Genomic DNA, 14,782 nt, shown 5'->3' with positions numbered 1-14,782 from the left:
ATTGTGTGGGAGTGGAAATGATCCTAGACTGGTGTTAATTGGGCTGCTTTCTAGAGGTGTATTCTCAGAAAATGTGTGTAGGATTAATCTCCGAGGTTGCCAGAGCTCATCTGGGGACATTAAGGACTCAAAACCCACCCCTTACCCCTGCTCCAACTCTGGCATTCCCCGGCCACCAGACACACAGACACACACACACTTCCCCCATTCAATCAAACCTGACCCAAAACCTTGGTGGCTTTTAATCCAAGGGAGAGATTGTCAGGCTGACCCCTGACCCTCCCATTCCCTACCACCTCCCGCTGGGATAACACAGACCCAAAGCCTCTGGCATCCGGGTGTATGGAGTCAGGATCTTAGGTGAGCAGCTTCACAAGGCCCATCCTGCAAGGGCGGCCCTTGACCCGGCGAGGGAGGTGAGGACCGGCAGGTAGCAGCGGAGGCGGACCTTTCGATGGGAGGAGCACTGGATCCCGGCCGATTCCAGTGCGGCCTCAACTTCCCACCCCCATCGTCGAGGTGGCCCCCAGGCTCCCACCGGCCAGAGCCGTTCATGGATCCCATCCCTGCCATAGCTCCGCTTCTGAGAGGCCAGGAAGACTGGAAGCAGGTGGCCTCCCTACCCCGAGAGGGATCGCGAGGGCCCCAGCCCAGCCAGGCACACAGAAGACGACGGGGCGGTGTTTGCAGCTGGGCCTCCCAGGTCGGAGAGTTGACACTGCAGGGCAGCCCAAAAAGAACAGGGGAGGCGGCCTCATTCATGTGTCCGCAGCCCCCGTCCGGAACCCCTCGGTCCTCGGCTGCCTTTGCCAGTCTCTGGGCCTGGATCTACGTCAGCCCGTGGTTCCGTCTGTGTGCCCATCTCACCGTGGGTCCCTCTGTCCAGCTTCGGCTCTAGCCCAGGGCGCGCGGTCCGGCCGCGGCCGACCCCTGGCCTGGAGCGCCATCTCGTGGGCATTTGGGGAGTTGCCGCGGCCCGCGGACTGAGCGGGCTCCAGGTTCGCTCCCGGCGCCAAGAGGAGGGACAGGGAAAACAGGGGTGGCCTCCGGCTCTGGAAATCCAGTGCTTCCGGAGTGGGTTCAAGGTCCTGGGACCCATCAAATGAGGTGGAGCAGAAAAGGAACTCCAGGGGTAAAACAGTCCCAGGCGTGCTCGGACAGAGGCACCCAAACATTTTTAGTGAGGGGGGGGACCAGCCTCCACTCCTGAAGGCACTCCCGGGAGAGTGCCCAGGGAGGACCCGGAGCTCCGACTCGCTCCCCTTTGCCCCCGTCCCCAAGTGTGCACGGGACTCCCCTCCGCCGCTGCGCAGTCCACAGAGCACGGAGCGCTCAGACTTTTTCGGGACCCTGCTTGCCGGCTGGTGCTCCGAACTTTGGGGTCAAGGACGGCGCAGGAGGGAGAGGAAGCAGGATTGGAGTTTGAGTCCTTCCCAAAGCGGAGGAAGGCATGCTCAGAGTTTAAATCAAGGTCTCACTGAGGCTCTGTACCTCAAGGGGCCGTCCCACAGCCAGGAAGTGGGGGGTCGGGACCTCCAGCCCGGTAGTTTATGTGGAGGCGTCCTGGGGAGCGCAAGGCTGATCGCGCCCCTCCCGTCCCCAGGAATGCCCCGCGCCGGAGCTGGCGGTGCGCTGGTGAGGTGCCCCCGGGCTCTGCGCCCTTCGGCAGGGCAGGAACGGGCCACTCATGATCCAGATCGCAGCAGCGGGGGAGTGGGGGAAGGAATGGCTTGAGGGCTCGGAAGACTCCGATTAACCGGGGAGGAAACGCGGTCCCTTAGCTCTCAGGATGCGTGCTGTTTAGCCGCCAGGGGTCTCACAGAGTCCCCACACTTACACCCTCGGTTCCGAATCCTCCCGTGAATTACCTTCACAAGCCCTCAGTGACACGCATAATTTCCTCTCAGACCCTACACTCCCAACACACGAGGTCCCACGGCAACATTCTAGGTCACCAACAGGCCTCAGCGACCCCTTAATCCCCATCACTCCCATACACGCCCTCCTCACAGGCCCGCGTGCTGGCAGCTTTGCCGTCCAGGGCCTCTGGTGCCAGGCCCTGAAGGGTTAAGGATGCCTTGGGGCACCGGAGCAGCGGGTACGCGGGGCGCCTGGGCTAATTGGCGACCCCGGGGACAATGAGGGCTGGGAGGCCAGGGAGGCTGGTGGCTTAATTGGGCCTGGGAGTGGCCTGGCCTTTGTCTGGGACAAGGCCCAGCCGCCGGCCGCAGGTTCCCGCAGCCGCACTGAGGCTCCCAGCTGGGGCCCAGCTCAGCGCCGGGTGGGCGACTCTGGGCGGGGACGTGTGCGGCAGGAGGCTGCGGCTGGGGCGCGGGGAATCTCTAGGCCCTGGGGTACCACCTGACCCCACTCGTGTTGTTGCAGCAACGACGCGACCAGAATGCAGCTGCAATGAGGCCGCCTGGCCAGGCCTTCGCAGCCACCTTCCTCGGGTTCGCGTCTCTGCCCGCGGCCCCAGGTAGGTGCTGCCCCCTGGTGTCAGCAGCCCTGTCTGCAGGCCGCCGCGGGCCCGCAGCCAACTCCAACTCTCCCTCCTAGTCATGCTGAAAGTAAGAAGCCGAAAGAAGCGAACGCACCCCTGCTCTACGAATTTTAGAGGCGTTTTAGCCCGAAGCGAATTGAATAAACACACTGCCCACGAGGAATTCTATTCGAGCTAGGAAAGGGGCTTACCTGTCCCGCCCGGTTCCTGGACTGCCCCTTCCTCGTCCCGCCCGCAGGTCTGAGGCAGAGAAGCCAGAACCCACCCTCCGGGGGTTGGAACGTGGTTTTCTGCGCCCTCCCGCTCACGCACTAGCCAATGCCCCCTACCCTCTCCAGCCGAATTCAGCGTCCTGCGGACAGCGCCCTCCTGGGAGAGGAGGACACAGTTCTCTTTCTTTATAAATGTGTTGGCCCACGAAGGCGTCCTGGGCGTTTGGAGGCCTAACTGTCAATTGCACTTCCACCTTCACTCCTCTACCTCACCATCCCTAGTGTCCTTGTTGAGTTGGAAGCCAGCACCCCCATGCCACCCTACCCCCCAGCCCCCACCCCGTGCAGTGCCCAAAATGGGCAGCCTGCCTGGCCAGGGCGTCAAGGATCCTTAAGGCTCAAAGAATAGAGACTTGGGACGGAAGTGGAGTGATCGGTAACTGACAGAACATGGTTGAAGGGGTGACGGGCCGTATCCCACCCCTTCACCACTCCCATTGCTAAGATTTGGGGCTGAAGACACATGCTAGCTGGGTGAGGACAAGGAGAGAAGATGGCGCCCTCAGGAGCTCACCGGATGGGGGCGGGTGGCAGCTGTCCTTGCAGGAGTGGGTGGCAGGGAAAGGACCAGCTCAATGGAATCTGACTCAGCGGGACCCCCAGAGAGACCCTGGCCATTATTATACAGGGGAAACTGAGGCAGAAAAGGGAACAGCCCATTGAGCTACACTCTCCACACCCCCAAGAGGGATTTAGGAAGAACTTTTAGGCCAGATTTTGCCACTCTAATCAACAGTCCTGACACGGAGAAAATGTTTCTCTAGGAGGTTCAGGAGGCAGAGAGATGGGAAAGAACTCTAGGGTCAGAGGTATTTGGGGAGAGGGTACGGCCAAGTCCCTCCTCGGAAGGGAGAGGGGGCAGGGAGCACCCACCCAGGAGGGGATGCACTTCCACTACGGTGCCCCCAAAAGGGAGTCGGGAGTCCAGGGCACTCGGCCGCGCTTCTCCTGCTCCAGTGCGCAGGCACGAGGCGTGGAGCGGCTGGAGCGGCGGACAGCGGCGAGTGGCCAGCAGAGGGAGCCCGGCCCTGGCTGGGGACGCGGGGGACGCGGGGGACGCGAGGGGCGCGAGGCGGCGCGGCGCCTCCTGGCCCAGCCAGTGCCCTGCGCCGGCGCCGTCCGGCCTCGCGGCTCCGCCCGAGGCCCCATTCGTGCTGTCGCCCCCGGGGTGCAGCTGCCGCTGAGCGAGGGGCGCCCGACCTTTTGTTCCCGCCGCTGGTCCCTCTTTGCGCGCTTGCAGCGCCCCAGCCCCGCGCGGCCCACAGAGCGCACAGCGCCGTTCACTTCGCATTGTAGCGTTTTATTGTTTTCTCGCGTTTTTGTCGTTTCGTTCTCGCTCCGAAGCGAAAAGTGAAAACCTGAGGTGGAGCCCGCGGGCCCGGCGAGCAAAGCCCGGGCGGAGGGGCCAAGGGGCCGGCGGGGCGGGTGGGGGCTGCTCCGGGGCTCGGGGCCTTCTCCCGCAGCCAAGAGCCCCCAGCCCTGTACAATATAGATGCTCATGTAAAATGAAAAAAAATTAAATGCTACGAGTTAATCTCTAAATATATGTACACAGCAATGTACACCTTTGAATAAATTAATACCAATTTGCATATTCTGGGAACCTTAAAGCTTATTTACACAAATTACCATTTATTTCATAAATATCTTTTTTTCCCTGGGGACTCAAGGCAGAAGCGCCACTCCCTCCGCTGATCCAGGGGTGGGAGGGGTGCCCGTCTCTTGGGGGAAGAGGTGGGAGGACTAAAAGGACAGGTGTCTCCCAGCTCAGGTCTACACTGACTTCAGACTTCACTGGCTCCTGCATCCTCCACCCCACTTTCTCACGCGGTCCAGCCCCAAGGCCAAGGGCTCTAGGACACCTTTCGAAGCCCACACCCCTGGCCCCTGCACCTTCTGGCTTCTGAAGGGACCGCTGGGCCGGAGATAAGGCCTCTCACTGCGCTGGAAGACCGGAGAGACCCCTCCGAAGCCACACCTTCATGTTGGAGCAGATCTGGACGAGTCCAGTGGCTCCAAAGCGACTGTGTTCCTGGCAGCCTGATTCTTGTTGAGACCCAGGGAAGTGTCCCAGGACCCACCTTGCCAGACAAAGCTCTATTCTGGCTGCTGCAGCCCACTTTTGCTCCTTTATTTAAATAAATACCCATTCTGTGCTGTACACGTCCCAAGCAGCAGGGGCAGGCAGCCCGGGAGGTCTGCATGGCAGTGGAGCAGCTGGGCAGCCCTTCACTTGGGCGACTCCCGGCCGGGGGAGAGGGCTCGCTGGCTCTCCAGCCCACTCACCAGTCTCTGGATGCTCTGCAGTTCACTAGCCGCCTCCTTGACTGAGCCGCTGGGCGACAGCGCACCGCGAGACGGGGCCCCCACTTTGCGCAGAGCCAGCTCAGGCAGGGGGCTGGGCTCCCGGCTGTTGCTCCCTGCAGCCTTGGAGCCCTCGGATGCCAGCCCGGTGGTGAGGAGACTAGTGCTAGGCGGGATGGTGACTGGTATCTGGTAGGGGCTGAAGCGCAGGCGGGGCCGGGCACTGCCCAGGAAGGGGCTCCGGGACAGGGAGCCAGCCGCTGCAGCAGCCGCAGCCGCAGCACTGGTGGCCGGCAAAGCCGAGGCGGCTGCGGCCGCTGCTGCCATGTAGGTGTAGGGGTAGGGGAAGAGGCCTCCGAAAGTGGGCATTGGGATTCCCTAGAAGAAACCGAACGAGACAAGGGTTAGACGTCCTGCCTGAGATATTTCTGAGGGTGGGCTGTGTGCTGGGGGTGGTGCTATAACCAGTATTCCTTGCCCTGCTGCTTTAGGGATATAAAACCAGAGCTCACGTAACTATGACTACAGGCAGCACAGGTAGGCATGAGCCATGGCCAAACCCATTTAGAAGAGAGAGATTATTTCAGGCTATGATGCAAAGGCCTGGTGCCATCAAGCTCTGTGCTGGGTATTACAGTAGGGGTAAGGGAAAGGACATTCCAGGTGGCTGAACTAGCATAGGCAAAGGCCTGGGGGGAGGAAACCAGACAGGCATAGGGCCAGGTGGCAGGCAGGCAGCTCTGGCTGTCTTGGGAGGTTCTGCTCATTTAGAGCAGTGCCCTCCCCACCCCTCCTGTCTGCAGGCTCCAAAGGGCTAAGGGAGCACAGGCAGAGGGAGGAGCTTTGGAAAGTCCCCTTCTGCCTGCTCACCTGCTCAGGGGTCTGCTGCCTGGGCCAGGAGAAGGGCACAGGTGCCAACCAGTTCAGAAAACTGGCCTGAGTGTTCTACAGAGAACTCCTGGCGTGAGCACCTCAGTGGCAGCTGAGGAAGGAATGCAAAGTCTTTGCCTGTGGAGAGCGCAGCAGCCAGGAACCCTGGACAGACACCGCTTGAGTGCATGAGGCCTGAGTTTGGGATTATCTGACCTTTGAGATAATGGCTCACTCCCCAGAGTGTGGGCATGGGGAGGAGGGCAGGGGGCTGACTGTTCAGGCCTTAAGCAGAGAAAAGGAAAGAGGCAGCTGAGTCAGTGAGAAAATACCCTTTCTGAGAGGGTCAAGCCCCGCTGGACATTTCAGACCCAGCATCTCAGGTTGAGAGGAAGAAAGGAGGTGACAGATGTCTCAGGATTTGGTTTTACCTGAGGGCTGCACTGGTCTGGGAACTTAACCACTAGTACTTGTACCAACTGATGCCTCCTGAGTGCTGGGTACTCTCACTCTGGCTGTGCACCTGCTGACCAGGCTGTGTCTAGAAGCCCTGACTTCCCCATGACCTCTATGACACCCACCTTCATCAGTAGAGTTTGTGCAGGGAGGAGGCATTCACATACACACAGAAACAAGGGTGCAGATTAAACCTCCGAGGCCCTGAATGCCATTCTCCAGAGTCTTCCCCTACAGAGAGCCCTAGATATGTGATGCTGGTACCTCAAACACTCCATACACAGACATTGAGCTCCGTTCAAACCTCATTTCAGAACCCCCCCCCAACTTTAAAAATATTTGCTTCTGAACCAAAGGAGCTTTCTCAGACCTGAACTCCTATATTCCTTCCCTTGAGATAAGATCTCGAGGGTTCAATTTGCCAGAAACCTCAGAGGGAAGAAAATGAATGAAGAGATTCCAAATATTTCCACAGGGAATATTCCACCCAAGCAACCAAAGAGACCGCTCTCCCCATCAGATCTCCTTAGTGTGCCGCTGGCCACATTTTCATAAACTCTCCCGCGGGAGCTCAGAATTTTAACCAGGGCCTGGGGAACTGAGTACCCCTTCCCTGAGATGTGTTTGGGGGAGTTGGGGAACTCAAGTCAGGGGAAAGACCAGTCTGTACAGGGCCTGAACGGGCCGAGACATCTGGGAGGTGGGTCATTTTGGTGGTCAGTTGTTCAGAAAACAATGCAAAATTTCCTTCTCCCTTTATCCAGCCGCCCTACCCTTTCAGGACTGACAGGGAACCAAGAGTCTTTTCTCCTAAAAAATTTTCCCTAAGGCCAGGAAAGTGGACTTCGCAAAAGCCAAGGGGCGGCCCTGGTCTGTCAGAGTCAGAAGAGTATTGATGGGTGCCTCACTCCTTGCTGGGGTCATGGAGAATGAAACAGGCCCAGAGAGGGTCAGGGACTTGCCCAAGGTCACACAGGAGTCAGAAGCAGTGCCCTGGCCAGACCCCGGACCTACAGTCTTAGCTTCTCAGAACCGAGGTGTCACCCAAAGCGTCCATCAGGCCTCCCCTTTACGGAGTTCTTGCCTGCTGGAGACTCGGAGCACCTCTGGCCCCCCTCAAGCCCTCTGCTCGCCTCAGCCACCCAGCTCGCTGCTCTTCCTCCCTCTGTGCTGCCACCAGATCACAGGCCTTACCTGAGATGCCAGCATGTGCTGGGAGAGGTGGAATGGGAAGGGCGCGGCGGTGCTTGCTGCGCTGGCCGCGGGACCCAGCCCGCTAGCGTCCAGCCCCGCGGTGGTCCCGGGCCCTCCTCCTCCGCCATTGCCACCGCCGCCTGCCACCGAGGCCAGCAGGTGACCCATGCCCATAGCAGAGAAGGCGCCGGGGCCCATGGCAAACTGTCCTGGGTGCAGGAAGAGCGGCTGGCCGGCTCCTAGTGGCCCAAAGAACTGCTGCCCGTGCAGGTGGCTGGAGAAGGCCAGGCTGGGCAGGTGTCCGGTGCCCAGGGGGGACGCACTGTCTGTCTGCACCACCAGCGGCGTCAGGCCAGGCTCCTTGCCCTCGCCCGCCTCTTTGCGCCCCTCGTCCTTCCGCCGGCCGTCGGAGCGCTCCTTCTCCAGGCTCCGCAGGCCGAACGGGCCGTCCCCGCCACTCTCAGCGGGCTCCTTGCCCCTTTCCGGACTGCGCCGCTCCCGGGAGCGCTCAGGTTCGGTCAAGCGAGGGGGGCTGGCGCTGTCCGGAGCCGGGCTGCGGCCTAGAGCCGGCCCGGAGCGCTCCTCACTCAGTCGCTCCGGCTCCGGGTCGCTGTCCGCGGCGCACGACTTTTCCTCGGCTGCGGGGAGAGAAGGCGCGCGAGGTTACAGCGGCCCGGCGGAGACGGGCGCGACGCCCCCTCGGGGCCGGGGAGACTTGAAAAGACCCCAGGGGAGGCGAGTCGGAGGAGCGTCTAGAGTGGGGCAAGGGGCAGCCGCAGGTCACCTAATCCAAGACCCACAGTGGAAGAAATCGAGCCCTGGAGAGGAAACCTTACTATCACAGAGTCCCCAGCGCCCGAGGGGCCAAGCTCGGAGTCCAGAGGACCGTCTGGCTACCAGGGGCCACCCTCACAGGAAAGACCCGGGTTGGAAGCCCCATTCCAGACACATCATTGGTGCTTCCTCCCAGGCCTTTAAGATTAGCGAGTCGCTGAGCAAAAGGCCAGCCCGGTGCCCTGAGGAGACATTCTCCTGCTCCCTCTCCCCACTCCCGTCCGACCCCCGACCCTCACCTCGGGCTCTGTGCAGGCGCAGGGGACTGGGCGCTGCGCCCGGGGAGGGCGGTGGTTCCCGCGCGGGGGGAGGGTCGCAAGACGAGGCGTCCGACTCGGCGCCGTCGCGCTCTGGCTTGCAGTGCTCCTCGTACAAGCGCAGAGACGGCAGCGTCAGCTGCTTCCTGGGGACGAGCGGAGGGAGCGAGTCAGCGAGGAGCGCACCCCTCCTGCCTCCTGCCCCCGCGGGCACCCGCCTTGGGGCCGTCCTGCTCCCTCCTCACCTTTTCTCCCGCCGGCCGTTCCCGGTGTCCCGGAACCCCTTGGCAAAGGGATTGTTGTCGATCTTCAGCTGCGTGATCTGCGGACACCGAGGGAGCGGTGCTAGGTCAGGCCGTGTCTCTTCCAGCCTGGCCGGGGGCATCCCGAGGTCAGCGGCTGCCGGCCGCAGAGGGGAGACCCGAGGAATGTCCTCTTGGTACCCGCCCGCCTGGGATAGGACGCCCTTAGGTGAGGCCAGCGGGCGGGCCTTGAAGAAAGTGACAAGGTCTCTCCTCCTCCAAAGACTTCATTCCAGGAATAATCCCTGAACACACCGGCCCTACACTGTGCTCGCAGAGTGGAAATCGGCCCAAGCATGCACACGGGCCAGCGCGGTGACGCAAGTTAAACGACTCCGCACCTCAGCAGGCGTGCACGGCGACAGCAGCGGAAGCGTTAAGTCCGCAGGTACACACAGATTCACCGGCCCGTGCACACGCAAGAATACACAGAACGAACAAGTGCCCACAGAACCAAACGAATTCACGCGCCTCCACAAGAATCCAAGTGTCCCCAAAGGGAGCAGCAAAGCCAGGCGTATGCGTTGATTCACAAAGACGGAACAACCGGCACCAACACTCGTGCCCTCTCGTTCGCCCGACAGTGGTCACTGGGCACAGGCCTAGTGGGGGTGTTGCTCTGCCCCACCAGAACGAGGGTGTAAAAAGGCAGCAAGCAGAAAACGCCCTTTAACTTGAGGGAAAATTCTCTTAAGCACCTTCCAAGGAGTCCAGGGCCTGGACTGACCCAGAACAGTAAGTAGCCAGGGGTGCTTGAGGAGCTGTGTCACCTGTCCCACCCTCTGGCTCCCCCAGGAAAGTGAAAACTGGGCCCTGGGTTCCAAGCATCGCGAAAGCTTGGGCAGATTGCCTCAGGCGCCCTCTCTTCATTTAAATTCCCATTCCTGAGCCAAGAAATAAACGAATAAAATGTAAAAATGTCAGCGAGGGCCTGGAGTCTCTGCTAATTGCTAAGCAAACATCTCCACCCGAACGAGCACCCAGCTGTTCGCGCGCCCCCAGGGAGCTTGTGTGTACGTGTCCTGGGCTCGAAAGGGAGGCTGGAGGATGTCTGTGGGCGCTGCGAGTAACTCGGTGCTCGGGAGTGGCCGTGAGCGCCGGGAGCGGGTTGGGGGGCTGCGGGGGCGGGGGTGAGTGGCGGGTTGGAGCGTGCACTTGTTGAGGGGCTTCGGTGCAGGGGCTGGGCCCACCGCCCACCCCACGCACCTTGTCATTCTGGTAGGCAGTGACAGCGATGAAGTCGGTCTCTGGGAACACGTAGGTGCGGAAGGTGCTGTACGGCAGCTTCAGGATGTCGTTGGCTCGCACGATGTGGAAGCGCGGCTGGTACTTGTGCATGGAGTTCAGGATGGTCTGCGGGAGGGCGGGGGTCAGCCAGAGCTTGTCTCCCTCTGGGGACCCGACCTCTTCCTCTCCATTTCTTTGTCTCTCTCTTGGTTCTGCCCCTTCCCCATTTTCCCGTTTCTTTGCTCTTTTCTCGCCTGTATTTCTTTTTCTTCAATATTTTTGCTCACAGCTTCTCTCCCTTTCTCTCTCCACTTAAAATTTTTTTTCCTCCAGTTGGACACAAATAAAACAAAGCAACGCAAAATAGAACAAAACCCTTCAACTCCACTCTTACCCTCTCTTCCTGGTCCCATTGCTAAGTCCCCTACTAAGCCCACCGTAAGAAGATTCCAACCCTGGGGTGGGGAGGCGGGTCCACCGACTTCGCTACCTCAGAATGGCAGTTCCTTTTGCCCCATGGATCCCCCATTCACTGCGGACTTGTTCAGGCAGGAATGGAGAGAACCCCCAAACCCTGTCCTAGTTGGGCATCTTTCTGTGGGAGAGGGAAAGGACTCAGGGAGCCTGGGGCAGGGGTGAACTTTTAAATTCCCTAGTCTTGAAGGAAGTCTGGGGACATGGGACTTGGGGAAGGGTTAGGGCCAAGCTGAGGTCTTCTAAGCTCAGTACCACAAGCCAAGAGCAGGGTGACCTCCCTGGGACCAGCACTACACACACAGTCCCAGCCTCACCTGCCTCCCGCTTGACCCTAGGAGGGGCCCTCAAAGGCCCGACTGGAACCGAGACTGTGAGCAGCCTGAAGCTTGCCACCCAGCCGCCATTCCCCATTCCCCAGGCTTCCAGGGCAGAGCCCTGGGGCCCAGGCCCAGGACGCGCAGGCCACAGGGCAGTGAAGGGGCAGGGACACTTTGGGGGTTTGGCCAGCGCTCCCTGCTGGGGAATCCTGCTGAGGCTCTGCTCCCCAGCTGCCTGCTGGGTGCTGCGATCTGGATCCCCATCCGCATCCCAGCCCACACTCACGAAGCCATGCTTGTCAGAGATGTTGTTGGTCAGCTTCAGCTTATGAAAGGCCACAGGCTTGGCCATCCACTGCTCCCCTGTGGCCGGGCTGTCTGGGTGGATGTACATGCGTTTGGGCATCTCCGGGTCTGCCTTGCCTGCCACCATCCAGCGAGAGTTGTGGAACTTGTAGCGGCAATCATCAGCGGCCACAATGTCCATCAGCAGGATGTACTTGGCCTTCTTGTCCAGGCCGCTGACTCTCACCTTGAACGGGGGGAACATCCTCCTGGGAGGGAAGGAAGGGGGGAGACACCACTGGGACTCGGATCTTCTAGGTCCGCGGACCCGTCTTCTCCATTCTATCTCCCCCCCTCGCCACCGCTCACCACTGCCTGGAGTTCCGGTCTGTGTTTCCTGTTGTTTCCCTGTTGTCGCCTGCTCTGCCCTCTTATCACTGCCCGGGAGACCCCACCTGTGGTTGCTGCTCCCGGGAGATCCCATTTCTGCCTGTCAGACCGTCTGGTGTACGGCTTCCCTTCCGTCCTGTGCTCAGAGCCGGACACCCTCTTTCTCCCTGATCTGAGATGAAAGCTGAAGCCCAGGAAAGAAATCTAGGCCCTCTAGAAATACACTCGTTTCTCCTGAATCTCCTCGAATTCGTTCAGAGTATAATACCCACTTGGGACCCAAGCGCTCAGAAATAAATTTGGAAAGTGTTCGTTTTGGGAACTGGGTTACAGCGCCTAATCAGGGGCCCTGATCCTGCAGTTCGGGGGAAGAGGGTGAGCCTGAGGCCTGCATTCTCAGTGGCTGAGTCGTGGGGTGGCGGGGCTGGGGACTGTGGCTTTCTTCTGGCTTTAAGGCCTGGGGCGGCGGATGTGTCCAGAGCTCCGTCCGAGCTCTGCGGCCGGGGACACTATCCCCGGCCGGGTCAGGCGGCGGGCTCTCGGCTGACCAGGTGCTTGCTGTTGGGAACCGAGCAACCCGACAGGGCGTAGCGGGACGCGGATCCCACTATGGGCTCCGGGGGCGGAGCAGACCCCAGACTCTCCCAAGACGCTGCATTTCCCCGGAGTTTGGAGACGGACCCGGAGGCAGAAGAGCGAGACCGCCAGGGCCAAGCCGCGGGGCCTCCACGGCTCTGGGACTTGGATCGGTTGTGGCTATTCGTTAGGAGCATGTTTTCGTTTTATTTCATTCAGGGGATTTTGGTGTTTTCGTTTTAAAAGAAATTCGCTCCGGTGCCAAACGAGAAAAATCAACTTGGTTGTCTGTGGGAGCAAAGCGTGGCTCCGGGGCCAGAGCCGGGAACCGGGAGCTGGGAGCTGAGAGCTACGGGCTCGGCGCTGGTCGCTGCTGTCCGGTCCCCAGCCGCCCTCCCGCCCGCGCCCGCCAGCCGCCGGCCGCCCTACCTCCCGGACTTGGTGATGACCATCTCCGTGCCCAGTTTGTGGAACTGGTCCCACAGCTCCTTGGCCTCCAGCGTCACCTTGGGGTCGTCCTCCACCTCGTCCTCGGGCTCCAGGCTCTTAAGCGAGCGCAGATGCGCGGCGGGCGGGTGCGGGCCCAGTGCCGAGACGTGCAGCCCCGCCTCGGCCGCTGCCGCGGCCGCTGCTGCTGCGGCCGCCGCCCCGGCCAGACTCGGGTCGGGCAGCGGCTTGGCCAGGGCGCCCGGCGGCAGCGCGAGTGCCGGGAAGAACGAGGGCTGCGCCGCCGCCAGGAAGGCGGACATGGGGAAGTCGGCGGGCCGTGGCGCGTGGAACGGATGGTAAGCCATGGCGCTGGCCGCCAGCGCCGGCTCTCTCATCGGGACATCCGGCCCAGGCACCCGGGGGCCGGGGCCGGGGGCGCGCGGCTCGGACCCCCGGCCCGGGCGGCGGCGCGCGCGGAGGACGGACGACCGGCGCGGCGGGCGCGGCAGCTGCTCCTCCCGGCTCCCTGTCCCGCGCACCGCAAGGGGCGCGGGGCTGTGTGCGCGGGGGCGGCGGGGGCTCTGCGCGGGGCTGGGCTGGGCTGGCCGGCTCCGGCGCCAGGGACCACGCGCGACTGGTTAGATCTTGTCGTGATCTCTGGAAAACTGTGACTATCTCACATGTCCTGCCCTGCTCGGATCCCCTGCGCTAACGAGCCAGGCCCCCCTTGATTGCTGATTTTACGCTTTTTGGACCAATTGTGGGTCTCCGGGGGCGGAGTTTTGACAGCTCAGGCCAAGCTCCGGCCGGGAGGGGGGGCCGGGGAGAAGGTGTCGGAAGCCTCAGCAGTAAGAAAACATGTCAACAGAATAAAATATTAACCAATGACGGGCCGGCGGGCCCCGAGACCCCTCCCCCTGCCCCGGCCCCCACCTCGCCGCCCGCGCCCGCGCCTCCCAGCGCCGGGACTGGAAAGCGCGGAGGGCCGACCTGACCCGCCGTCAGGGCCCAAGGCGAGGGGTGCCCAGGTCCCAGGGCATTGGGGAAGGACCCCCAGCCGCACGCCAGCCCCAAGTGCAAAGCATTGACACGGCCCCGAGAGGAGAGGGAGGGAGCACCCTCCTTCTCCCGCTCCTGGAGGCCCAGCAGCTCTGGCCCGCGCCCCAGCCTGGCCTCCGACCCGGCTCCCAGTCGCGGCGCCGCCTGGGGTCCCGGCGCTCCGGAAGAAGGCTGCAGGCTCCGTAAAGCGAGGCCAGTGGGCGGGCGAATCGGGAGGCTCGGGTGGCCGAGGTCCGGGAGCGGAACCCAGGTGGCGGGAGCTGGTGAGTGGAGCCATGGCAGAGCCCCGCTGGGGCTGGCACGGGCGGGAGCGGGACGCGGCGGCCTTGCGCTCAGGAAACGCGGGGACCCCCCAGGCCCGCGCCTCCTCTCACAGGAAGACTCCGAAGGAACCTGGAATTCCCGGCAGGCCCTGGACTCAGCCCTGAGCTCGCTGGCGGCGGGGAGAGCGGGTCCTGGGGACCGGGAAGGTGAGCGCACCTTCTGCTGAGCACAGGCAGCACTGTGCGGGCGGATCCTGGACCCCGGATTCTGCACCCGCGACTGAACGAATTTTCGCCGTATCCGGTACTGGAGACGCAAGTCTCCCTTTTCCTGAACATCGGCATCCTTTCTCTGCTCTCCTAGTCACTTTTCTAGAGTTTGTTTCCATCTCTTGGAAGCGCACGTCTCCCGAGTTCAGGAGTGCCGAGTCGTGCGGGAGTCGTGGTGTCTGCACGCACCTGTGGTTGACCCCCGCACCTGTGGTTGACCCCCGCCTCCGTGATCATTCTTAGTCTTCAGTCTTCCAGCAGCCCCAGTATTTTTTCCCCATGGTGGGTGTGTGTGTGTGTGTGTGTGTGTGTGTTTCCTGCCCAGTATGGTGCCCTCTGTGTGCAGCAAGAGCTGTAACTCAAGGTATGCAAAGGGAGAGTGGAGCGACCACGCACCTGTCTCAAATCTGGCTCGGGCGCGGACCCTCAGGCCCTGTTGGTCGTGTTCCAAGGACAAGACGGAGCATGCATGCACTAGCCACGGGTGACATTCCCAC

The 14,782-nt window shown here is 61.8% G+C and overlaps 1 protein-coding gene and 1 pseudogene across 1 annotated transcript; both read right to left on the bottom strand.

Annotated features, from left to right (window-relative positions):
* Window positions 1–754: 754 nt before the first annotated feature.
* Window positions 755–1,986, bottom strand: LOC138392360 (putative uncharacterized protein LINC02875; annotated as a pseudogene).
* A 2,073-nt stretch (window positions 1,987–4,059) lies between these two features.
* TBX2 (T-box transcription factor 2) lies at window positions 4,060–13,406 on the bottom strand. Its single transcript, XM_069481078.1, has 7 exons — window positions 12,694–13,406; window positions 11,300–11,567; window positions 10,199–10,345; window positions 8,936–9,012; window positions 8,673–8,836; window positions 7,600–8,237; window positions 4,060–5,457 (listed from the first exon to the last, which is right to left on the bottom strand). The coding sequence occupies exons 1-7, from the start codon at window positions 13,086–13,088 to the stop codon at window positions 5,005–5,007; spliced, it is 2,142 nt and encodes a 713-aa protein (XP_069337179.1). The 5' UTR covers window positions 13,089–13,406; the 3' UTR covers window positions 4,060–5,004.
* Window positions 13,407–14,782: the final 1,376 nt, after the last annotated feature.

Source organism: Eulemur rufifrons, chromosome 9 (assembly GCF_041146395.1).
Source record: "Eulemur rufifrons isolate Redbay chromosome 9, OSU_ERuf_1, whole genome shotgun sequence".
Taxonomy (NCBI): Eukaryota; Metazoa; Chordata; class Mammalia; order Primates; family Lemuridae; genus Eulemur; species Eulemur rufifrons.
The sequence above is the reverse complement of the archived record's forward strand: the minus strand, read 5'-3'. Positions and strand labels throughout refer to the sequence as shown.